The sequence below is a fragment of the Vulpes vulpes genome, chromosome 14 (assembly GCF_048418805.1).
Source record: "Vulpes vulpes isolate BD-2025 chromosome 14, VulVul3, whole genome shotgun sequence".
Taxonomy (NCBI): Eukaryota; Metazoa; Chordata; class Mammalia; order Carnivora; family Canidae; genus Vulpes; species Vulpes vulpes.
In genome coordinates this window covers 132,685,594-132,710,259 of record NC_132793.1, presented here as the reverse complement: position 1 = coordinate 132,710,259, position 24,666 = coordinate 132,685,594, and the positions used below count along the sequence as shown (strand labels likewise).

The 24,666-nt window shown below is 44.3% G+C and overlaps 1 protein-coding gene across 7 annotated transcripts in view; it reads right to left on the bottom strand.

Annotated features, from left to right (window-relative positions):
• The window catches only part of SEL1L3 (SEL1L family member 3), a 101,229-nt gene that overhangs the window by 4,584 nt on the left and 71,979 nt on the right, over positions 1-24,666 (bottom strand). For all 7 annotated transcript variants that reach the window (XM_072737956.1, XM_072737959.1, XM_072737955.1 and 4 more), the window contains exons 15-23: positions 24,235-24,411; positions 21,624-21,751; positions 19,205-19,288; positions 11,948-12,038; positions 11,726-11,810; positions 10,467-10,576; positions 5,756-5,883; positions 5,021-5,123; positions 4,870-4,942 (exon numbers count right to left, since the gene is read on the bottom strand). In XM_072737956.1, coding sequence (XP_072594057.1) covers positions 4,870-4,942; positions 5,021-5,123; positions 5,756-5,883; positions 10,467-10,576; positions 11,726-11,810; positions 11,948-12,038; positions 19,205-19,288; positions 21,624-21,751; positions 24,235-24,411 — 979 coding nt within the window. The remainder of the gene's footprint in view (positions 1-4,869; positions 4,943-5,020; positions 5,124-5,755; positions 5,884-10,466; positions 10,577-11,725; positions 11,811-11,947; positions 12,039-19,204; positions 19,289-21,623; positions 21,752-24,234; positions 24,412-24,666) is intronic.

The following is a 24,666-nucleotide window of genomic DNA, read 5'->3' as shown; positions in this document are numbered from 1 at the left end:
CTGACATTTCACTGCAATTTTCGTAGCAACCTCATTAACTGGAAATGTAGAGGACAGGAAAAGAGTGGAAACGGTTTAATTAATCTTGTTCACATCATCCCACTTGTTTGAAATGACCACTGGGCTAACCACGTAGGCAGAAGGAATGAGTTGGCTTACAGCATGCATGTTGTCAACAGACTGACATCGGTCTAAGAGGTGGCCTCGTCATACCTAGGAGCTGCCAGTTCGGCAGGTCTTGCTCTACGCTGGCCATTCTACTGAGACATCGAGTTTCCAGTAATACTGGTAGGGCAGGACCCGCTCTGAAATGGGCCCTTCCATTTTGTCCCTCTGTTCTCTCTTTGCCTTCCTTCGGGCAGCTAGCCAGGCTCCATGCTTTCTGTGTCTCGGGGGTGGAGGGGATGGGGGAGACTCGTGGCAGTGCAGAAATGGAAACAGTTCTAGACATACTTTGCTTTGGGATTTTTTTTTTTATACCCCAAAAGCCTGAGTCCATTAAGGCAATTATGCTTGGCGTCCCCGACAGGGAGGGGAGAAGCAGAGCACTTCAGGGACTCAGCGAAGCATGGAAAGGAGTGTCTGGAGCGTGGGAATGTGGCTGAGCCCAGTTATGGGTTGTACCGGCAGCTGAGCCTTCACCTTGGCCTCCCAGCCCCAGCCCCAGCCCCATAAATCTCAGAAAGGAAGCCTGGAGAGGGAAAAGGTGAACAGCACCCAGCTTTGGCAAAGCCGGTGGGACTCCTCGGTGCCCAGAAGCTGCCAAGCCAGTAGACCCGGAGGGACAGAGGAGCCCCAGGGCAGTGTGCATTCTGCTATCAGACAGGTGGCCATGGATGGGGTCCTAGTGCCACCCACGACCCAGGGAGCCTTGGGCTACCCTGGGAGGCATGGACCTCAAGAGAGACTGGGCTGCCTGGTGGAACACCAGCTGGGAGATGAAAACAAGTTCCTTTAAAGGAAACAGGAGATGTGTGGTATTTTTCAAATATTTGATATTTGCTTTGGTTCTCTCAAGAGCCTGGTCAATATCTTTTAAATGCAAAAAAAAAAAAAATCTTTTAGATGCTTTAGAAAAGAGTTTCGTGTTTTAGAAAGAGTCTAGCTACATAGAAACACCCACTAGGCTCTGGGAATTGTGTCCGTTACTGAGATCAACCAAGCTAGTTAAGTGCCGGCGCGACCTATGTCACATGCTTTCATTGCCACTGGAAGGCCCCGTGATATGACTCCTCGGGGAGCTACCAGCTATTTACCCAACAAATGTTGAGTTCTAAGCACTTTACACTCTGTTACCTGGTTATCTGCTTCCCTCAGATACAACGGGAAGTGGGTATAAAGCTGCTGCTGCTGCCCTACAGAAAGGGAAACCGAGGCACAGATGGGCTCCCTCCCTTGTCCAAGGTCACACAGTGGGTGGCAGGGGCCAGAATCTTGGCAGCATGACCCGCGAGGCTGTCATTAGCTACTGTCCCACACAGCTAGCCTTCTGAACACGGGACAATTTAGTGTGGCAGAGGCGGTGCAGTGTGGGCTCTACATCACAGAGCACATAAACCCAGGAGGAAAACGAAGGTAGTTGGAGCTGAAAGCAAGACGGATGGACAGCTCAATTTAAAAGTTTGACCGTAAATCACTAATTTTTAAGAACTGTCCGGAGAAATGCAAATCGTGAAATGACAAAGATCCCTCCTCACTTGGAGCAGAACCCTTACACAGGCTGCCTAAGGGAGGCTCCTTCCTTTCAAATCTGGTCACTCTGCACCCAGACTGCCTTCCTGAGCCTGCTTCACGAGGCCCTGGCTACCACCAGCGTCTGCGAGGGGGCGCCCTCCTCCCCCGGGGCAGGTCACCAGACCCCAGGCACCAGGTCCTTGGTGGCAAGCCACCCATCATAGCAACTCTGCCCTTGGAGCAGTCTTCTCTCGGGCTCCTCTGTGTCCCTCTGTGGCCCACTGCCTCATCTCTGACAGAGCAGAGTCAAAGTTATTGACAAATTTGCACTATGTTGAGGACTTTAAAAAAAAAAATCATTTACTCTGTATTTTAACTCTCAACATTAGTTCTAACAGGGCTAGTAGGCACCACTTATGGCACATTTTGGAAATAACATGGAGCCTTTTTTTTTTTTTTTTTTTTTTTTTTACCTCTAGGTCCTTACTACTCAAAAAGCATGGTCCATGGAATAGCAGCGTGGACATCACCTCAACATCTTGTTAGATATGTGGAATCCCAGAGCCACGCCCTGGACCTACTGAGTCAGAATCTGCGTTAAACACCATCCTGGGGTTGATGCATGTGCACATTACAATAAAGAAGTAGGGGGCTAGAATTTACCTACTGAAATATGTGTCATTTTATTAGAATTAATTTCTTTTTATCTCCCCTTTATCTTGCTGTTAGGGCATTACTTTTAAAAATACGTGTGTAGACAGGATAACGATCATTCATTTCAAGGCACCAAAAAAATGTGCTACAGAGTATTTTCTATATAAGGGGATAATAGGTCAGAGATAGAACGGTAACCACTGTCTTAAAATACTGTTGACCCTTGAATAACTCAGGTTTCAACTGGATGGATCCACTTACACGAGTTTTCTTTTTTTAATATATAAGCACAGTACACACCGTAAATGTACTATCTCTATGATTCTCTAAATAATGATTTTTCTTCTCTAAGAATATAGCATATAATGTGTATAACACATAAAATATGTGTTAATTGACTGTTTATGTTCTTGGTAAGGCTTCTGGTCAACAGTAGGCAGTAGTGAAGTTTTGGGAGAGTCAAGAGTTAGATGCAGAATTTCAACTGCAGGGTAGGTGGGTGTCCCTAACACACCCCCCCTCACCCCCTTTGCTGAAGGGTCAACTGTATCTGGAGTCAGAAAAAGTTTGAAAATCCTGCTGCCCTATGTCCTTTCTTGGACATTACTTTGTGGTTTGGGGTAGATCCCCTCATCTGTGTGGCCTCAATTTCTTCACTTGTAAAACAAAGTGCATAGAATTAAATTAACTTTAAGAGTCCAACCAGACTTGTCTAGGGCCAGTAATGGGGGGGGGGGGGGTAAGCCCAGGAAGTGCCTGAGGTTGCAGAAAATGAAGAACAGGTGCAAAAGAGCGAAGGCTACATAGCAAAGAGGGAAAAAAATATATCAAAGGGCAGGAGGGACAGGGAGGCGAGAATGTGGAGAGACTGATAATGCAGACAGGAAGACAGGAAAAAGAGACAACTTCTGATAAAAGCAATTCCACCAGCCCATGAATTTTCATGGCTACCAGCTGGCATAAAATCATAAAGACAATTTTCAGCTCCTCTAACGGAATTGCATTTGTAATAATCATAACAATATTTCTACAGAGTAAAAATGACAAAGATAATTTGAAATGGAAAACACTGACAAGATGCAAAATAAATGCGCTCTACCTGGCAACAAATTTAGGAACGGGATGGAATTTGCATGAGGAAGATTTATAAGCCGGCATATGACAGGGCATCAAATCTGGACGGGTTTTGATGGCTCCCTGTTAACCTCCTCAGGTAAAAATCAGAGGGAAATGATTCTGCGTTAGCCTCTTGCAGCACAGACTTCCTTCCCCCCAGGAATGTGTGCTGAGATGCACTCCTTTCGCTTTTCATAGTCGGAGCCACTACACTAAGAGTGGCGGAGCGAGTGCTCTAATGCCATGGCCAAGTCTCCCCTGTCCATTTGTTAGTGCCCCCTTGGTCTTCATGAGTGATTATGTCCTTCTGCAGCCGCCCCAGCTGGTGGAAAGTTGTTATTCTCCTCCGACAGATTGGCCACTTGAGCACCTACTACATGGGAGATACCCCCCATGATGCACTAAAGCCCCTCTCTGGCTCATCTGATGGCCTGATAGGGGAGAGGAACACAAGAGCCCCCATTACTGAGGGGGTCTTCTCTGCCAGACAAAAGTAACAGCTAAGCCTGCCTGCGGTAGTGACTTGGGTAAGTGTCGTGCTTAATTTTTTCATGGAACCCTTGTAACGTCCCTGGGAAACAGCCACTATTATAACCTAGTTTTATAGGGGGGGAAATTGGAAGATCAGAAAGGTGAAATGACTCGCCATAAGTCACACAACTAATGGGCAGCCAAGCCTGGACTCCGAGCCCAAATAGAAGCCACGGGGGTGTCTAGCTCTTCAACGATGGTCTTCTGCTAGCTCGGAAAAATTAGCAGTGACCAGTGGAAATCCTGCGACCCTAAAGGCTCACTTCATATTCCTCCTCAGCCCCTCCTTCTGAATCCACGTGGCTGCGTAGTTTACTCATCATGAATGTTGTTGATCATCCCACACATTTGACTCCTTGACTGGAATAAATAGGAAGAATTGATACCAGAGGGGGCTTCAGAGCTGGGTTCTAAGGCAACAGAGTAGGATATTGATGGTGAGTATATTTTCAATGGGAGAACACATTTCAGTTCAATTTCTTAAGCTTCTTATTAAAAAAAAAAAAAATCCAGGATGCCTGGGAGGCTTAGCAGTTGAGTGTCTGCCTTTGGCTCAGGTCCTGGGATCAAGTCCTGCATTGGGCTCCCCGCAGGGAGCCTGCTTCTCCCTCTGCTTATGTCTCTTCCTCTCTCTGTGGGCCTCTCATGAATAAATAAATAAAATCTTTAAAAAAAATCCTTGCTTACTTTGACAAATAAAACAATAATTGGGCCCTTCCCTCAGCTAGAGACGATGGTACCATCCTGGGGGGAGCCTCCACCCCACGAAGGACCAATCTAATGAAAGGAAATAACATGGTCAAGGGTGTGAAGAGGGAGCGTGTCATCTTTTTTTCTGTAGAGAAAAAGAATCCCCACATTTTTACATCACCCTGGCTTCTTATAAATCTTTACCTGAAACAAACTGGAAATACTGCACGGTCCAGGCGATCAGTACAGACAGCAGAAAGGTCCCCAGAAAGTAGATCTGCAAAATCCAAAGCATGGCTCAGATACTGACAGGGGGCAGGGGTCACAGGGGCAGGGCTGGGGAGGATGCTCCTACCAGCGCAGAGTGTAGGACGGCACCCCAGATGAGCCGCAGGTGAAGGTAAAGCCAGGCCAGGGAACAGGGGCTGAAGGACTCCTCACTGCTTTGGCTCCAGCACCTACAGATAAAAATCAAAAACAAAAACAAAAACAAAAAACACAGGGGCTCCTGAGAGACTGGCAAACTTGGGTGGCATTACTCATGACCCGCATTGTCCGATCCTCAAACCCACCTCCTGCTTTGAGCAAATGGGCACACTCGCCACGAAAAACAAAGAAAGGAAGTCACTTCTAAAGGGTTTGGGCCTGCCCTGAAATTCCAGCAGAAGCCTCTGAAAAAGAGCAGTCCTGTCCTTAGTAAAAAGCTAACGAATGGGTCAAGGAGGACTCGGAAGCATGGAGCCCACCCAGCAATACTTCTGTTTGTCTGTCCAAAGCCTGGACGTCAGAATGCTTCCCTATCTTGCAGAAAGGCTTGGTCTCATCAGACATATTTATTCTTTCCACTCTCGTGGAAAACCTTGGTCAGCAGTTTAACTTCAGATCAAGCAGATTCTGTATGGTAAGCCTCGGACGCTAAAAAAGGGAAATAGTTTGGGTCCAGCTGAGTGTTCTCGAATCAAAACAAATCCTGGGCCCTTTTTATAACTGGCGTTACATAATGAGAGAAACTCTAACTTTAACCGAGAAGCAAGCACCACCCACTTGGGTTCCCCCAGAATCCACAGCACTAAAGAGGCTCTGAACTCACCTTTCATACAGTTCCTGGAGGATGGAGATGTTATTAGAATGGATAGTTGGGTCAATTTCCAAGAAATCCAAAATATGATGTGGGATTATAGCACCTTCCTCAATTAGCAGAGCCAGGTTAAAAAATCCCTGAAAACAAGCCACAAACCAAACTCATCAATTCCTTATAATAAATCCCAGACACATACCCTTCATCAGAATGTAAACTTTTACAACCTCTAGATTTTTTTTTTTTTTTAGTCCCTCGAGCCAGATGGTTTTGTCATTCATTGATGGATTGTCTCCCTAAATATATGCATCTGAGAAATTTATTTGCAGGAGAACCAGGAGGCTTTCAGAAGATGCTGTGTCCCATCTGCTCCGAAGCCAGCCAACCGGGGGGAACCTGTCCTTTCCTGCTCATTCTCTCAAGACAGAACTCACTGGAAAACGTGCCCTTGTATCATCGACAAACCAGAATACCAAGTTGAAGGCAATGTCTATCACGTATAGATTATGCTCTAGGACATCATCAGCCTGTCAGAAAATCTAACAGAATGTTCCTGTGGCTGGAGGGGCTCCTCCAACTGGCTTTCTAATGTGGAGAGTCTCTCTCATGTACCAAGTCACCTATGTGGGTTTGTCCCTGCTCTCGTTGGCCAGTGTGGGAAACTTCCTCTTATGATCCTCTTGGCACAGCTCCACTCAGGTACATTTCCCTCTTCCTTATACATCTTGGTCTTGACCCTCAGAGGTAGGACCTGCCTTACTGGGCTGGATGATCAAAAAAGCCAACAGAATTAAGAGCCTAACAGTAGAGGTGCTTTGTAAACAGTGGAAGCTATTACACCACTGTCTATTCCACTGCCCACAATGAGCTGAGCATGTGGCCGGACCAAAAAATCAACAAGAAATACTGTGTTACTTCCCATTAGGGATTTACAAGTGAGACTGGATTGTTGCCCTTCAAAGAATTCGTGGTCATGTTTTAATGATTTGTGTCCTCCCTTTCACCTTTCCTTTCAGTTGCCATGGACAAAGGATCTCAATGAGGATCACCCAAAATAGGTTGTACACACCAGGCCTCTCATTACCATTCTGGGCAGTAATCAAGATAAAAAGAATAGCAGCTAACATTTAACGAGAGCTGTTGAAGGTCAGGCACTGTTCTGTTTTATATGTATTTCCTTAATGCTCATATCAGCAAATTGAGATAGGTACCATTATCCTCTCTGTTTTATAGGTGCAGAAGCTGGCATGCAGAGAGGTTAAGGCACTTGCCCAAGGTAACATAGCTGGACAGGAGCAAGAGCTGGAATCCAGACAGGGTCCAGAGTCTCAAATCTTAACCTCCACTATGCTGCCAAATAACCTCTAAACTGATGTAAGTGCTGTATCTTTGAGATGCATACATAGCATACACTCACACACAACCAGAAAGTGGAATATTTCTCCACTCTCTAAAAGGAAAGTACTCTTAACACTTGAGCTATTAGAAGAAAAGAAAAAAAAATCACTTTATGTAATTTTAATGTCTCTTGGAAAAATAGCAAAATTAAAATAAATGGGAAAATAGACCAGGGGAATGTTTGTATGCAAAGTAATAGCTTAAGGTCCATTATCCACTGGGCCAATGTAAAAAGAACTAATTATGATTTACATTTAAAAAAAACAACAACAACATAGTTCCAAGGGTGCCTGGGTGGCTCAGTTCATTAAGTGTCTGCCTTTGGCTCAGGTCCTGGTCCCAGGGTCTTGGGATTGAGCTCCAAGCCAGGGTCGCTGCTCAGTGGGGAGCCTGCTTCTCCCTCTTCCTCTGCCCCTCCCCACTGCTCATGCTCTCTCTGTCTCAAATAAATAAATAAAATCCTAAAAAAACAAAACAAAACCAAAAAACCAGTATGAAACCTCCAATAGATACATAGGAAAAGAATACAAATAGAGAATCCATGTAAAATAAACCATGAGTAAATGATCATAAAGTATACGTAAAAATGTCCATGGCCACTAGTAGTCAAATAAATGCAATGTAAAACAATGAGGAAGTTATCAACGGATAACTATTTAATTTGAATAATTAAAAGTGAAGTCATGAAAACATCCAGTGCTGACAAGACTTCAGCTCTTTTCCTGCACTCAACCACTGCTTGGTGAACCCTTTCAGGAAGCCCATCAGCCATATGCTAGTATTATGTAGCCGTGACGCATTTTGACTGTTTGACTCAGTGATACTAGCCCTCAGATTATAAAGAAATTATTCAAATGGAGATAAAAGGCGGAGGTGTGAATATGTCTGCTGTAGCACTCGATAGCATTGCAACACAATGGATAAGGCCTCTGTGTCTTCCTTAATGGGCAATATAAATCCCAAGGAGGCAAGAATATTGTCTATCTATTTATCTTTTGTCCCCACCACTGAGAAGTGTCTAAGACATGGCAGGACTGAGTGAATAGGGGCCAGGTCAATGAATAAATTAGCAAACAAGAATAAATGTCCACCAATAAGATAAAGCTTAATAAATTACCACCATTGGCTCGACAGAAAATGGGACAGTGGTTAAGAGTAATTAATAATTACAGAGACTGGGCAGTAAAATGCACACATTCCTACAATATGTTAAAAAAAGATGGATTTTTTTAAAAAAGATTTTATTTATTTATTCATGAGAGACACAGAAAGAGAGGCAGAGACACAGGCAGAGGGAGAAGCAGGCTCCCTGTGAGGAGCCCAATGTGGGACTTGATCCCAGGACCCTGGGATCACAACCTGAGCTGAAGGCAGACGCTCAACCACTGAGCCACACAGGCATCCCAAGAGATGAATTTTTAAGTGGCACAGACACTCTTGTTAACATCACAGAGAGACACTTGCCCGTCGCTGGAGGGGGACAGGAAGACAGGAGTAAAGCCCCTGCCGCAGAACTGTGGCTGCATCCTTTAAGTTTTATTTTCCTTTAAAATGATCTTTTAATGTTTGAATAACATTGTTTGTCCAAAAAAATAAACATCAGAATTGAAAAAAAAAAAAAAACTCGTCCCCTAAATTTGAGTGACAGCAGATATCACTGAAAGGAGTTTGGCTCTATTGTGAGTCCTTTTCAGCAGCAACTCCTATTTCATTCCAGAAGAAATAATAATAGGAAAGATCATGTCCATTGAGTATATTCAGTGCTGAATGTTTAATAACATTCAATCCTTATAACCTATGAGCTAAATACTATTATTATCCCCAGTTTCCAAAAGAGAAAACATGGACTCAGTGATTCAGTGACTGGCCGGGTACGAATAGCTATGAAGTGAGAAAGACGTGGGGTTTTAACCCAAGTAAAGAAACACCTGGATGTAGGACCTCCTTTAGAAAAAAGTAAAACAGACACTACGATAGGGATGGGTTTCCAGCTTTTGCTGTGTCATCAAACCCCAAAGCACGTTGCCAGAAACCTGGTGTCTAAGAAGGCATCAACCATTGCGACTTCCGTTGTGAGAATGGCCCTGAGATGCTCAGGGGAGAATTCTGATTAGCCAGTGTCAGAGCAGTGAGGGAAACAGAGGATCATCATTAGCACACCACACTAATGATCGTTGCAGGCAAGACCTACTAAAGGATGCTAAAATTAGTGGACAGAAATTTGAGGAGAAACAGAATATTTGCAGAGTTGCAAACTATCTCCCCAGGATATATATAACTTAGAAAGACAAATATGAACCTTACAGGGGAGAAACCCAGCAGAAACCACCCTAACCAGTAATCAGACATACTGGCATCACGTATGCCTCATACGACACACCGAGGAGGACACATCACTTTTGTGCTTTCCTTGCTCAAAACACATAACTTCATTCTAGAAGCCAAATCGAGGCCCGTTCTACACGACACCCAACCAGGGTTCTTCCTAAGTATCAAGGTCATGAAAGACAAAGACAGACTGAGGGACTATTATTGATTGAAAGAGACTAAAGAAATATGACAACTAAATGCGATGTGGGACCCTGGATGAGATAGATCCCAGGACAGAAAAAGGGCATTAGTGCAAAAAATGAGTGAAATCCAAGTAAAGCCTGAAGTGCACCTAATGGTACTGAACCAACACTACCTTCTTAGTTTGATAATGGAATTGTGGTTTTGGGCCAGATAGTCACGCTAGGGGAAGCTGGATGGCTGGTACATAGCAACTCTCTGTACTCGTTTCGTAGCTTTTCTATAAATTAAGAAACACTCCCAAGTCAGAAGCTTCCCCTGCCAAAAGTCACGAAAAGCAAACTCCTATCACTGAGGGGTTGGCTCAGCTAAACAAGTGAATCACTTGCCATTCTGACCACACTTGCCATCTCTTCAGTTTCTATGCAGTGAGTTAGTTTGATGGAATCTGGTAGAAAGACTCCTGGACTCAGAGCCAGAAGATGTGGCTTTAAGGTGGGGCGGCTTCACCTGCTCCCCGACTGTTCGGCTCTTGAGCAATTTATCACCTTATTGCAGTCTTGTTATCCTCCCTATAGAACAGTTATAACAGAATCCCCAGCTTCACGAGATTGCTGTGAGAACGGTGCAGCCACCACAGTAGGTGCTCAATAAAGGTATCACCATTACGGTTCGCGTCCTCACAGAGCTGTGACAATGGATGCGAAATGACTCTGCACACCGGGGAGCAGATAAAGGCGGGAGGGCATCTGAGGACTCCAGGCCTTGCAAGCTCGCAAAGAGACATCAGCGAGAGCTCGTTCCTGTGGTTTACCTGCGAGTCTCCATCCAGGGCTGCCTGGGCGTACATCTGCACGGACAACTCAAGGTCCTGTGACTGGTTTTGGTGGCCATAGTAGTAAAGGTCTCCCATTTTCAAATATGCTGTGAAACAGAAAGCACAGGACTATTTGTGAAGTGGTTTTATTTCAGACAGACATTTTAAAGGTTGGCCCAGTCTCCCCATGGCGAGTTTTTCCTACCAGAACTCAAATGCGTAACATCATCGTTTCCTTGGTGTGTCAGGAAGGGAGGGGTAGGAAAAACTTTTGTACTGAGCAGCACCATTTCTAGACACATTTTCTTGCTTTGCTGGGCAGCTCTCCCAAATGGGTCTGTGAAAATCCCCATCTGCAACCTTACAGCCCAATTGACCGAGATCGTTTGGGGCACTTTACTTGACGTCTGAAATTTTGCTGCCTGGGCTTGATGACCGATGGGTATTTCTGTACTCTGTTTAAGCCATGTATTTTATTTTTTTTCCCCCCGGAAAAAGTTTTGTTTAATGGTGTACGTATCGCTCAATGTCTAGGCAGAAAAATAGAATCTGTGTCAAGTAGTTCAAAAGATGGATTTCAACACTGGAATATTGCTTACCAGGGCTGGAAAGGCAAATGGAGGAACAGCCAACAATCCGGAGAACAGTAATATGGGAAACTACTACTGTCCCTAGATCTGGGACCACCTGAGACCACAGAGGGCGGCCTTGCCAGGCAGGAGCTGGAACCATGGGCGCGTATAGCCATTGTCGGAATGGCCCGAAATAGAGAGAGAAGGGGAGAAATACTTAGGCTTCTCACGTCCTCCCATCCAGCAATCTCCTGCCACCACCTCCCATTGGCTAAAGCCCATCAGATGCCCAAGGACACAGGAGTCAGGGAACCATAGTTCCTGGGGATCAGCCCCTCCCATACAGAGCAGAGCAGAGCAGAGCAGAGGAAGACAGGGATACAACTGAGGGCAAAAAAGGCAAGTGACTGGCCCAGAGAATCTCTCCAGAGTAGCTTTCTCTTTTGAATTCTCATCAACTCTGAAGAAATGGTGGGTTCAAGCATTCTGTGGACCATGGAGGAGGAGAAGCCCATTGCCTGAGGCTGACAGCACTTTACTCGTGACCTTAATAGCAGGGTTTTTCACACTCTTTCCTAATTGTTTAGACACATCATACTTCACACAAAGCTGTTAGATGGTCCCTGATCCTAAAGATTAAAAGCTTCCAATGCTTCAGTTTAGCACCCCTCTTCCTATACATACCAAATGAAGGAGCACCAATTTGAAAAACAGAGAAGTTATAGTATCTCCAAACACAATTAACACCCAAGTATCTCTTGGCCAGGTCCTAAGGGGGGGAAAGCGGGGAGAAAAAGTGAATTCGTTAATATATTTCAGCCAAGCGACTAATTTTACCTTTCATAAAACCCAATTCATTATCCTTAACCTTAGAGCTTCCACTCCGAGAAGAATACATTTACTTACTGGCCTCTCCTCACAGATGTGTGCTAAATTTGTCTGTGACACTTCAATTCCAGTTTCTGCTGCTAAAACATAATACAGCAAAGCTTCGTGCCTAAAAATAGATGATTAATAATAAATTTCATATAGTGGCTCTTGCTAATATCCACAGAGAGCTTTATATTCAAGCACAAGAGGGCACAAAATAAGCAGTTTTTTTAAAACCACAAAATCATGAGTTTGGGGTGTGTGTGTGTGTGTGTGTGTGTGTGTTTTAAATAAATACTGTTGTTAAAAATACTGCAGGCACTGATTTATTTTCCATCTCCAAGGCTGAACTCACTGATAAGGTTGGGGAGCTGGTTGGTGCAACAGCTACCTCTACTGACCGAACGGCGTGTGGCATGCGGGCTGGGCTGTCTATTTAGCTTTCCAGCCTCGAATCCTTCCATCGCCTCTTAGGGGAGATGAGTGGCATTTAGAAAAGGCCCTGTGCTCTTGGGTCCTCTGTTCTGTGAAAAGGCTTCCTGGGGCTTTAGATCCTGAGCAAGCTTAATTAAAGCTGATCTTTTGTGATGCATTAGCATTTTGGCAGAAGGGAAGGCGTTTACAAGGGGTCCAATCTCAATGGCCAAAAAAACACACAGAGAAAATAAAAATAAAAACCACTCATAATTGAATGATGGCAAAACAATGACGGATCACGGTGCATCTGTTGAAAGACTGGCACAAGATTCACAAGACAGAATAGCAGCAAGGGTTTGGGGGAAAAGATAAATTCCTACGGCCAGTGTTCATGGGAGGGCAGGTTAACCCACTGGTTAAATGTGCAAAGTCTCCAGAATGCACATGCCAGTTGGCCAACTGGGAAGGGTTCTTCTAAAGAAACAGAGACATGTGCAAAGATTCTGTGACAACAGAGTTCATGGCAGAGCCGTGTATATGGCCAAAAAGCACTGGAAGCAACTTAAGTATCTGAAAAATCACTGAGTGGTTAAATTACCCCCACGGTGCGGCCATTTTCAGATGAGGCCATTAAAAAGGATGCTGTAGAGAGAATTCAAAGACGCAGAAAGATGTTTATGCAAAATTTTCCATTCGGTTAAAAAAAAAGAGCAGGATGAGAAGCAGAGCAATTCCATTTTTGTAAAACAGAAATAAAATCAAGTGTACACATTTGCACGCACATGCAGGTGCATATACGCAGAGAAAAAGAATAAAACCTAAAAATCATCTATCAAAATGCTGACAGTACTTATCTCTAGGTAGTGAGGATCAAGTCATTTTCTTTTCTTTTCACTTCTATGATTTCCTCCATTTTCTTTGCGTTACCCAGTTTATGAGTAAAATTTTATTTTGACCTTACATTGTTGTTCCTAAAAAGCTTATTTTTCATTCTCAGGTGTTGACATTAAGAATTAACTCTTCCTTAATTGCAGCTCTACCTGCAAACTGGCTTATGGTGGGATTGAGGAAATAAGGAGCGCAGATTCTGAAATCATTTTTTCTACTCTGTTAAAGCAGCTTCTGGTGGCCCATCCCCTAGAGACAAAGAGAGGTGATTGGGGGTCAGATTAGGACAGGGAGGCCTTCACTCAGACACAGTGCGGGTCATGGGCCATGGAGCCGCTGAGTGAGCTGATTCTCGGCTTCCCAGACACCCACGGCAGCAGACCAATTAGCCATGACTCATGCTAAAGAGAGACGAGGCTGGCTGGGCAGTGTCCCCTGCATCGCAAGCCAGATAACAAGCCCAGGACTACAGCTGTAAGAACAACACAAAAGATGCCTAGGCATTTTCTTACACAGCTGGCAAGATTCATGTTTCATGACAAGAATCTTCAGAACAGACCCCAGATGGAGAGCGTGCAAAGGAGGCCCAGCAGAAGGTCCCCATCATTCTCTGACAGGGACCCGTTCTCAAAGTCTTACAATCTCACGTTTCTTCGGAGACACTTACATCTGATCCAGTGCCTGTTTCCCCCAGGAACGGATGAGGGAAGGAGATGGTATGGACTTGCTGGCTCAAGTTCAAATGTTGGGCCAGGCCCCTCTGCTGCCCTAACTGGATGGAATGTGGCTCACATTATTAAAATGTAACAAAACGATGTTTTCTCTGACAGCAGTCAGGCAGCCTGTTAGGATGTGCAGGGGAGGCATGAGGTTGACGCTTCCTGTAAGAACTGAGTCACTAGGATAAACTTTATAAAGACAGTATCTTGTCTCTAAAGCTGCTTTGGTGGTGGGGAGGCCAGGGAGGAGGGAGTTTTACAGGAATAACTTCCACTGTCCAATTATTGTAAAAGCCAAGAGGAAATTTCACAGGAAATTCCCAAGCATTTCCTTGGAGGAAGCACTGAAATCCATCAGAAAAAGAGAGGTCTATAAAACACTGATGTCAACAGAAGCACGGAAGGGGAAACCACCTCTGTCTTCCATCCCGCAGAAGCAAGCATCAGATGCCGGTGCAGTCCCACACCGCCACCGTCCACGGGGGAAGGTTGGAACTCTCAAGGCCAGGCTTTCTCAGCTTATTAAGACTTCTGAGAAATGACACCTCTGCAGAAATCCTACCCACATTTAGCTGCCCGGTGCTTTGTTCTTGCTTAATTGTGTTTCAGCAGAGACTGCCCAGAAGTATTCATTACAGATATTTCTATATTTATATTCACGGAACAAACATGTACGCAGCACTTAACTCGGAGCAGGAAGCCCAAAGGCAAGCCACAAAACTGTACTGTCCTTCCATGAATTTCCTCAAGGTTTAAGAAGCTAACCAGAGCTTCAAGTTTTATTTCCAGTGCACTAAAGTGAAGTCGCCCCCCAGACAGTCATTCTGACAGGATGGGGGTGGTGGCTGGATGCAGAGAGGAAGGGATTTGCAGCAAAGAATGAGTTTAGGGGCACCTTTGCAATCCTCCCACTTCCGACTCAGCATATACACTTAGAGAATTTTTTAATGATACATCTTAATCATCAATCCTTTGGTTGCTTGCTGTGAATTGTGAATTTGAGTGCCTCAGAGCAGCTTCTCAAACAATTATATTATGTTCTTTGTGCTCTTCTCTGCCAATGCCTGAAGCAGCTCAAATTAAAAGGAAAAAAAAGAATCCTTGGATCTCAGTGGCACTCAGGACCCCTGGTCTATTGCAGAAAGGTGAATCTCTTTCAACTGGAACTTGGCAGGCCTCCTTCTTTGCCTCAAGCCCACCATAATCTGGCTAACCTCCTGGCTTAAATATTTGGGGCATATTTAAGACAAAGGACAATAAAACACACAGCGCACAGATAAAACACACATACGGGGAAGGCGGAGAGAAATGGAACATGACAGCCAGCCTCTCCTTAGCTGACTTCTCCTGGTGTCCGAGGACAGCCCCAGGCACGACAACATTATCTTCCGTATTATGCCTATACAGCAAAAAGCCCCTTTCTCAATCATGCTCCTCTTTTAAACTATCCCATATAAATCTTGGAACAACACAGAAAAGTACAAGCTCATCAAACTGACACATGTAATTTGAAAATAACGTCCAGAATAAATTCACTTACAGAAAATGGAAAAGGAGGATGGACTTGGGACATTGATGGATGATTTAGTTCTCTTACAGCAAAATAGAGGGTACCCCCAGAAGCCACATTGTGGTGTGGGGAGGCCAACATTCATGTCTTCATGTCTTATTTAACCCCAGGGTGGGTTTCAGAACTTGGGAAAGCAGGAGGAAATAGAAGTACTTTGCCTCAACTATATTTTGACAAAGATCTTTCCCATTCTAACAGATACTAGATGTCTCTTCCTGTTGATAGAATAAAGGCTTCAGATCCAGATTGAAACTTAATAATACTTAGCATCAGCATCAAGATCGGCAAGGATATGGAGAAACAAAAACATATACATGGTTGGCAGGGGAATGAATTGGTAAAATCCTTTGGGAAAACAGTTGGCATTGTCCTATAGAATTGAACATTATCTTATAAAGTGCCCGCCATGTGACCCCACTCCTAAGTTTATATTCTGGAGACACTTATCCAATGTATGCCACGATACACATAAAAAATGTTCATGGCCACACTGTTCTTAAAAACAACATAAAAAGGGAAACACACATGCGTGTTGAAATGAGAATTGGTAAGTTAAGTGTGGTGTATGATAGCAGTCAAAGTGAGTGACCCGCAGATACATGCATCAAGGGATATGAATCTCATAACATGTTATGTTTAAAAAAAAAGGCAGTTGAGCTATGTAGAATACGGTTCTAATAATATAAAGCTCAGACACAAGCCAAATAAATCTACTGCTTAGGAATCTATCCACATATAGCAAAACTATAAAGAAAGCGAGGCAAGGGCAGCCCGGTGGTGCAGCGGTTTAGTGTCGCCTGCAGCCCAGGGTGTGATCCTGGAGTCCTGGGATCAAGTCCCATGTCGGGCTCCCTGCAGGGAGCCTGCTTCTCCCTCTGCCTGTGTCTCTGCTTCTCTCTCTCTCTCTCTCTCTCTCTCTCTCTGTGTTTCTCATGAATAATAATAAAAAAAATCTTTAAGGGGGAAAAAAAAGAAAGAAAGCGAGGCAAGACCAACAACAAGGCTCAGCGTGATGGTTACTTCTGGGTGCCGGGGGTTTAATCTGGGAGAGAAACACAACTGTTCCTTTTCTTACATAGGGTTACAGGTGTTCATTGTATCATTATGCTTGAGAATATATATATATATATATATATATATAACACATATATATTTTATATATACAAAAGAGATTTTATATATATATATAAAATATATTACTTCATACGTATCAACCATTGAATGACAGAAGAGAGGAAAAACAACTCAACAACTCAACTGGCTTGGCTACATCTCTAGTTCAGATGCTCAGCACCTTTTACCTGGATTCTGAACCAGCACGCCCCTTCAGACTCTTCCTTCTCTCTCCCCAAACTATCAATAGCTCCCCACTGCCTCGTAAATTTAAAAAGTGTACGACCTGCCATTCCAAGTTCCAGAAAGCGGTACCTCTTCGGTCTTGTTACGTGTCACTCCCTTTTACAAATCTTCCTGAAGGCAAACTGGTGGCTTAAAAGCTTCTAGACTCATCCAGAATTTTCCTATCTCTGCTTTTTTGTTCCTGTATTCCCTTCACCAGAAATGCTGTTCCCTGCATGGCCAAGCGGAAATCCCAGCCACCCCTCAAGGCCATATCACCTGCTACCCCCGGCATGAAGGCCGAACCTAAGTCCCACAAACCAGATAGCATCTTTTCCTTCTCAGAATCCCTCGTGCTCATTACATACTGTTCATGTGCCTCAAGTTAGGGTTGTTCTATTTGCCTTTGTGCACTCATTTGTTTTTGAGCACTTCCAAGGTACCACTAGGTGCTGGGCACCGGGGTGCAAACCAGAGGGCAATCAACAAGAGCGATCAGGACCTTAAAGGGAGCAAGGAGTTAGGTAGGACTTCTCGGCAGAGGAAAGAGCAAGTTCAAAGATCCAAAGGTCGGATAGAATGTGGGCCCCGAGAGGAACAGCAGATTGCTCGGCATAAGGAAGAAATGAGGCAGCCAACTTCCCCACGCCCTGCTTGTGGCATCCCCTGCAGCTTGTGGCAAGGCAGCCTGCATTGAAGCGTACTCAGTAAAATCTGCTGAACAGGACCCAAACTCACAAACCGTGTAGAGCACACTTAATTTCCCCCTCCCCTAAAAAAAAAAAAAAAATCAATCAATCTCATGCTGTGGTTGACTATTGTAAGACAACAGGTCACAAAAACCTTAATTCATCCTGACCTTCACAGCAAATTTCACAATATGCTAACCTGAAATGTTTGGTGATGTTAAATTTAAATGCAGGCAAGAAATGTAAGCTATTAATAGATACTCTCTTTATGGGAAAAATAGTGTCAAACATCTTGGCGTGTGTGTGTGTGTGTGTGTGTGTGTGTGTGTGTTGTCAGTGTGGGGGTGTTTACAGATGTGCTCTCTCTTTGGGAAAACCCACATACGCACTTCAGTATTTGAATGCTCTTTTCCCCCTCAAGTTTCATGAGGGAATGAAGGGTGGGAAGTTTGGGGGATGAGAAGTAGAGAATAAATTAAAGTCAAATTTGTGAGTTTTACAAACTGAAGCTCGCTTGGGAGACAAGATAAAACACCAGAAAAATTACAAGGTTTATCAATCGGAAAATAATAATTTCATTAAAATCTTTTCCCCGATTGTGCAAAGTGAGGCTACCGATGATAAACTTTCACAAGATAATAACAAACACTCCTTTAGGTGTTGTTTTCACCGGGTTCCGTTCCCTGCTCTTCTTTAAGATTTTCAGTCACTGACATGCTATCTGCCTATGATGCAGGCACCTGTGGACCAAAGGGGAAAATAGTGTTCTTTTGGGCTTATATTTTAATTCTTAATTAAGGTTCAGATCAGATGATGATCTATGACAGGTCTGGTCTAACATGTCTTTGAAGCAGTGGACCAATGGGGATACGTGCTGATGTGCAGACCCTTTGTAGCCGTTACTGAAATACCCAGATCATTTAGGCAGTAGACCAGCCAAAAAAATATGGCCCCGTGGAAAACCAAGACAGGGCGGTAGGACCAGCAGAAGAAAACAAAAAGATGGAATCAGGTGAAGTTTTCAGCTTGGAGGGTTGTGCCCTTATTTGTAAAATCAAGGCACAGCAAACGGGGAGCATCTGCAAGTCCTCAGCGCAGCGTCTCATCCTATAGGGTACAGGATGAGATCTGTTAGCTCCATGAGAAGAAAGTTAAAACGGGGAGTCTGTTTGGCTGTGGCACTGAAGGTCTGGTAAGTGAGTTCCAGTAATCCCAGGCTCTTGGCCATGGAAGGGGTAGTAACGTATCAGTGGAAGGATTCAGCTTGAGCCTTAAACACACTGCTCTATCTGCTTCCTGTGCACTTTCTGTGGTCTGCCAGGGAAAGGCAGAGGTTCAGCTAAGACTCCCTGTGCTGTCTCCACTCTAAAACCAAGAGGAACAAGCTTGAAGGGAAGAGAAGTCAACACATTCATGTGTCTCTCAACTTGATGAATGTGGACGCTTCCCCTAGAGAACTAATTTTTGTGTATAATTAAACATGGAAATGCTATGTTTTCCAATCAACAGCCAATCAGTCTGTGATACTCTGAATATCATTACTGGGAGGCCGTGATTTCCCTGCAAATTGCTTTTTCGGTTGTATTTTAAGACTCCATCTCATAAAGACTCCACTGACAAGTTGAAAGGTGAGGGCTGAGAAAGCTCATCCTAACGTGGGTCCCCAACTTACCATGAACCCTCCAGGTAGGCATTGAGGCCTTTGCGAATGACATGACCCAAGTAGCCATTTTTCTCAGCTACATGTTTTGCCCATCTGAAAAGAAAAGGAACAAGAAAATATCCAAACTGCGGAAAATTAAATAATTGCTTTTTTCTTCATATGATCTCAATAAATCCCACGTGGGGATTATTTTGCTGGTTAGAATTTTTACATGGCAACAAACCTGAAATGAATGTTAAGAAGGTAAAGAAAGATGCATTTTGAGAACTTTGCATTCAGTGCCTATCTTATGAATACTTAGGAGTTATCATGTATGCAAACAAAGACATGAAAGGTACCTAATGAAAAAGAGCTGCCAATATGAAGAAGGATAGTATTTACCAGGAGTCCTGGTATTCTCTCCATTAAAACATGTTTACAGATTTATTATAAGGTTTCCCCACTTTTTTCTGTTCTCTAATTTATCCTGGAGAATTTTTACTAATAATGAACTAGCCTGTTGTAGTCTTTAGATCTACAACCATTAAAAGAATATTATAAGGATACACAAATAATAAGCTAAGGGATGGGGGAAATAAATTTTTTAAAAAATACTTGTTTGATATAAAGGAAGGATGAGAAAAAGGGAAATAAGTACAAAGAATGGATGGGGACAAATAAGGAATAAAGAGTAAGATGGCAGATTTAAAACAGAATCTATCTTTATGTTGCATTAAATGTAAATGGTCTAAATATACCAATTAAAAACTGAAGATAAAGTATATAAAACCCAATTATATGCTGAAGAGACACATTAAAATTAAAAGAAGAAAAAATTAAAAGTAAAGGCTGGAAAAAGATATAACATGCAAACTCTAATAAAACATAAAAAGCAGGTGTAGCAAAATTCGCTGTATGCTGGTCATAGAGCAAGCCTCAACAAATTCCAAAGGACTGAAGTTATTGAGAATGTATCCTTTGACTGCAGTAGAATTAGGCTAGAAATCGATAACAAAAGAAAAATTTTAGTATATGTGCTGCCGAAGCGAGCACATAAAAGAAAAATTTGTGAAACATGAATGTTCACATCAAGCATCCTAACCAATAATGAGAAAAAGCTTCAAGAGTCTGCCTAGGTCAAGTTTTAGCACTGAGCCCAGGTCAGGTTGGATTTGCTCGCAAATGTCTTATAAAAAACAACCTTTTGAAAAGCCAGACTATTAGTATGAAGGTGGTCTCGAGCAGAGGTCTGCGAAGTTTTGTGTTTTTTTTTCTTTTTTCTGTAAAAGGCAAGATAGTATATATTTTAAGCCTTGCGGGCCACACATAGTCTCTATTTATATTCATCTCTGTGTGTGCTTGCCTTAGAACTCTTTAAAAATGTAAAAAGTATTCTTAGCTCTTGGGGCCACACAAAGCAGAGGGTGGGCTTCATATTATTTATGGGCCATAATTTACCAACCTCTGAAAAACATTTTCAGATGCACATGACCTCAAAAATGTGCCTCCTGTTCACCTTTCTTTAGGAAGCTACTGTAGTATTTACTCTACAAAAGTGTAGGAGTAAACCAAGAAAGAGGAAGAAATAGGGTCCAGCAAGGAGAACCCAAAAAGTCAGAGATGAAGGAAAAGGAAACCCCTATGGTGATGACAAAGTTAATTTCAGGAGGGCAGCTGTGTCCTAAGCAGACTCCAGGAGAGATGTCACTGAGATTAAGTTAATCCAATATCTGGTGGGTCTGGACATACTGGGAGAGATCTCGACAACTGTGGGAGAACTTGGAGATCAAACACATGGAAAATGATAAGCACGCAGAAAGCCAAGCTATTAAAGAACTATGAAGTATAACGATTACTCCACAGAAAACAAAAAAAACTGGGTAAGAAAGAAATAGTAGTCATAGGATACTACATGGCTCAGCTGTGCCTAGCACTTGTGTGGTCATAATGGGGGACACTGATACTAATTGAACCAAAAAAATGATATATTTATTGGGAAAATGGGACAGGGCAGGAAGTGTGGATGTGAGGGACAGCAGGCGGGGGCAGGAGAGGGAACTAAACCTTTTACAGTGGATTAACAACAGACAAAGCCTATAATGAAAATAACAAGAAATAGTGGTATATAAACGTGTCATTGAAAGATAGAGCCAAACAGTAAAGAAATAACGAAAAGACTGAAAATGACTTATTCTTGAGAGCAGGGAGCAGTCTGGGTGGGGTTGCAGATTTCCTGATTTTTCCATGTCACATTATTATTTTTTGTTTCAGTTAAAATTTCCTTATTTTCGCCTTTGTCAACGTCTGTGGCTCTTTAAACCCCATGCATGCATAATCGCTAAAAAATACGGATTAAATCAAACATTGCAAAACAAAGAAAGGGAACTCCATTTTCAGTGAATAAAGGACATGGCTTTTCCTTTGCACACAACATCTGACAGATTCTTACACAACAGCCTTCTCGGGGTCTCTAGGGAAAGTCTCCAGGTTTCCTGTGATGTAATAGAGAGAACACCACAAAGTTCCTTCGATGTGTCCGCCCTGTGCAGCCTTATGGAAATATTCACCGGCCAAAGTCTGTAGAGAGATCAACAAAGTCATCTCATTGGTGAGGAGTCCTCCTGGCTGGGCTGGTTTCACCAGAGCCAACCTGGGGGGCCAGGGTGAGGAGGGTGGGGGTGGACGCTTAACGCCTGGTATTTTCACTGGCTTACAACTTCTTAGGACCTTTAGGAAAACTGAGTCAAGCTCCGGGAAGACAGCCAATCACAGAAGCTGGCCCCCGGATGCGATAACCTCGGTGGGAAGCTATTCAGTGAAGGTCAACCCACTAAATAAATAGGACAACACGTCGCTGGGACTCGCATAACCCCTGCAAGCTACACAGCTACGCTTCAGAGTTTCGCAGAAGTCACACCAGGTGAACATTCAGGCATTGGCTCTCCTCACCTTGCTTAATACCTTTCTTCAAACTCGTGTGCAAAAACTGCATTTCCCGTAGGAAGGTGAGAATTAGAATATGACAATAAAAAATCCACACTGGCATATACGTGGGTGGGTTAGCAGACATTAGCAACGCATGAAAATATACGGCCTCTCCTGCAGTCAGAGAGAGGCAGAGGGAAAAAATAAGACAAACATTCGGAAGGGCGAATGTTCTGCTGGTTTACTGTTATTTTTTCGGGGGGCACTTAGCGGTCGTTCTTAAGCCAGGGCTTTGGAGTCAGACAGGCCTGGGTCTAAATCCCAGCTCCGCTCCTTAGCAGCGCAGGGTGACCTTGGCCATTGGTAATCTCCCCAACTGAGAAATTTCTCCAAGTGAAAAGTGGGGCTTCTGATGGTACCCAGCACGAGGGCTGTGTCAAGGACCAGGGGAGATGCCTTCTGGAGGCTGGCGGGGGCTTCACGGCAGTCACCTTCCAGCGGCCTACCCCCGGAGACCTGCCGCTGCCTCTGTCTCGCCCCCTGCATCTTCCACCTCGACACATGCCACACACTTTGGAGTCACCCTGACTCCTCTCCCCGTCTCACCTCACATCCAATCTGGTAGCAAGCCCTGTCACCTTGACCTTCAAAGGACATGCGTCACCCAGCCACATCTCTGTCCCCTCCTGGGGTGGCCCATCCTTCTTGCTTGGATTCAGCACATTAACCCCCTGCTCCCCTCTGGTCTTCTTTAATCCTAGTCTCTGCTAGGATCCAGGGGGAAGCTTTTAAAACACAGCACTGCCCCGTCCAGAGCTGCCCAGCGGTTTCCCATCTTCCTCGGAGCAGCCGCGACCTCACAATGACCTGTGCACCTGCCCGCCCAACCTGCCCTCCCACCTACGCCCCTTCCCCGCTTCTCGCTCCCCCTACGCCAGCTTCCCTATTGTTCCTGGAGCATGCCAAGCCTGCTTTCCTCTAGGGCTTTGTCCTCGAAGTTCCCTCTTTCTGGAATATTCTTCTCCCAGACAGATGGAAGGCTCCTTTAGGATTCTGTACTACATCAGATCATCAAAGAGATCTTCTCTGATCTTTATTTCCCAATGACACGTATCTCCACCCGCCCTCATGTTACATATTTATTTGCTTATTGTCTTTGCTCCCCTCTGGAATATGAGCTTCCCAAGAGCAGGGGCTGTTTTCGTCTGTTGCTGTGTCGCTGGTGCCTGGAGGAGTGCCCGGCACAGGGTGGGCATTCAATGACATTTGTTGACTGTAATGATGCAGAAATTATAATTACTATCATCAATAGTATTATTAATAATCAGAGGCTCCCATTGTGCGCAGGGATCCCTGTCCTGCCTCCACTAAGCATATGGCTCTGAGTAAGCCTTGACTGGTCACTCCGTAAAATGGATACAATCATAGCAGCTATTCTGGAAGACAGAATGACGTGGGATGCATGTCAGGTATTTCTGAGTGTCTGTCACAGAGGAAGTGCTTAGCAGACACTGAAGATTGCCACTCTTTTCACTATTATTAAATCTGGTCTCTGGGCACCTGGGTGGCTCAGGGGTTGAGCATCTGCCTTTGGCTCAGCTGTGATCCCAGGGTCCTGGGATCAAATCCCACATCAGGCTCCCCACAGGGAGCCTGCTTCTCCCTCTGCCTGTGTCTCTGCCTCTCTCTGTGTGTCCCTCATGAATAAATAAATAAAATCTTAAAAAAAAAAAATGTGGTCTCATATCAGGCAACCCTATCTGGACCCAGCTCTCTTTGCTTCCGGTAAGATCGATGCCTACATTGCCTGCCTGTCATGCATTCTTACCTCGTATCGTCTCCCCCTCCCTCCCTAACTGAGGACTCCCTCCTTCGTGCAGCCTGCCCGGTTTCCCTGTCGAGAACTGTCTGGGTCACAGCAATTAGCTCACACTTGACACTTAGCTTGAGACCGTCCTTTGCTGTTTGCTATCCTATCTGCCTAACTGGGCCCGGGACTTGAGTGAGGACAGGGGCTGTGTCTTGGGAGGCGTCTGCCCCACCCACAGGCCTGGTGCCACCCCCGGGGCCTCAGGCAGGCCGGACACACAGTAGCTGAGCTGGTGGCCAGCCACACAGCTGGTCTCAAGTCTTACTTGATTCCTTTCAGGAACTCCTGGGAAAATGCCATCCAAATACAGGACTCCAAGGTTGTACGATGCATCCGGGTTCCCCATCTCTTCTGCTTTTAACCAGTACTTGGCTGCTTTGACATAATTTTTCTTGAATTTGTGGTAATACCATCCCAAGCCATTGACTGCCTGATGCAATCCCTGGATTTCAGAACAACAACAAAAAAAAGAAATCACTTTTTTGTTTTGTTTTTACTGAGACCTAAAGAGAATCGATTGTTGTGAAAACACTTTGCCCGAGTCTGAGCAAAACCTCTCCTGTCTCTTTCTGGGGCACAGATGGCATTGAAGAAGAGCTAAGTGTTAGAAGCCATGAGCCCGCCTCAGAGCCTTCCTGGGTGGCTTCCATCTGGCTGCTGCTGGGATTCCTGATGCTGCCCCCCAGTCATGGCTCAG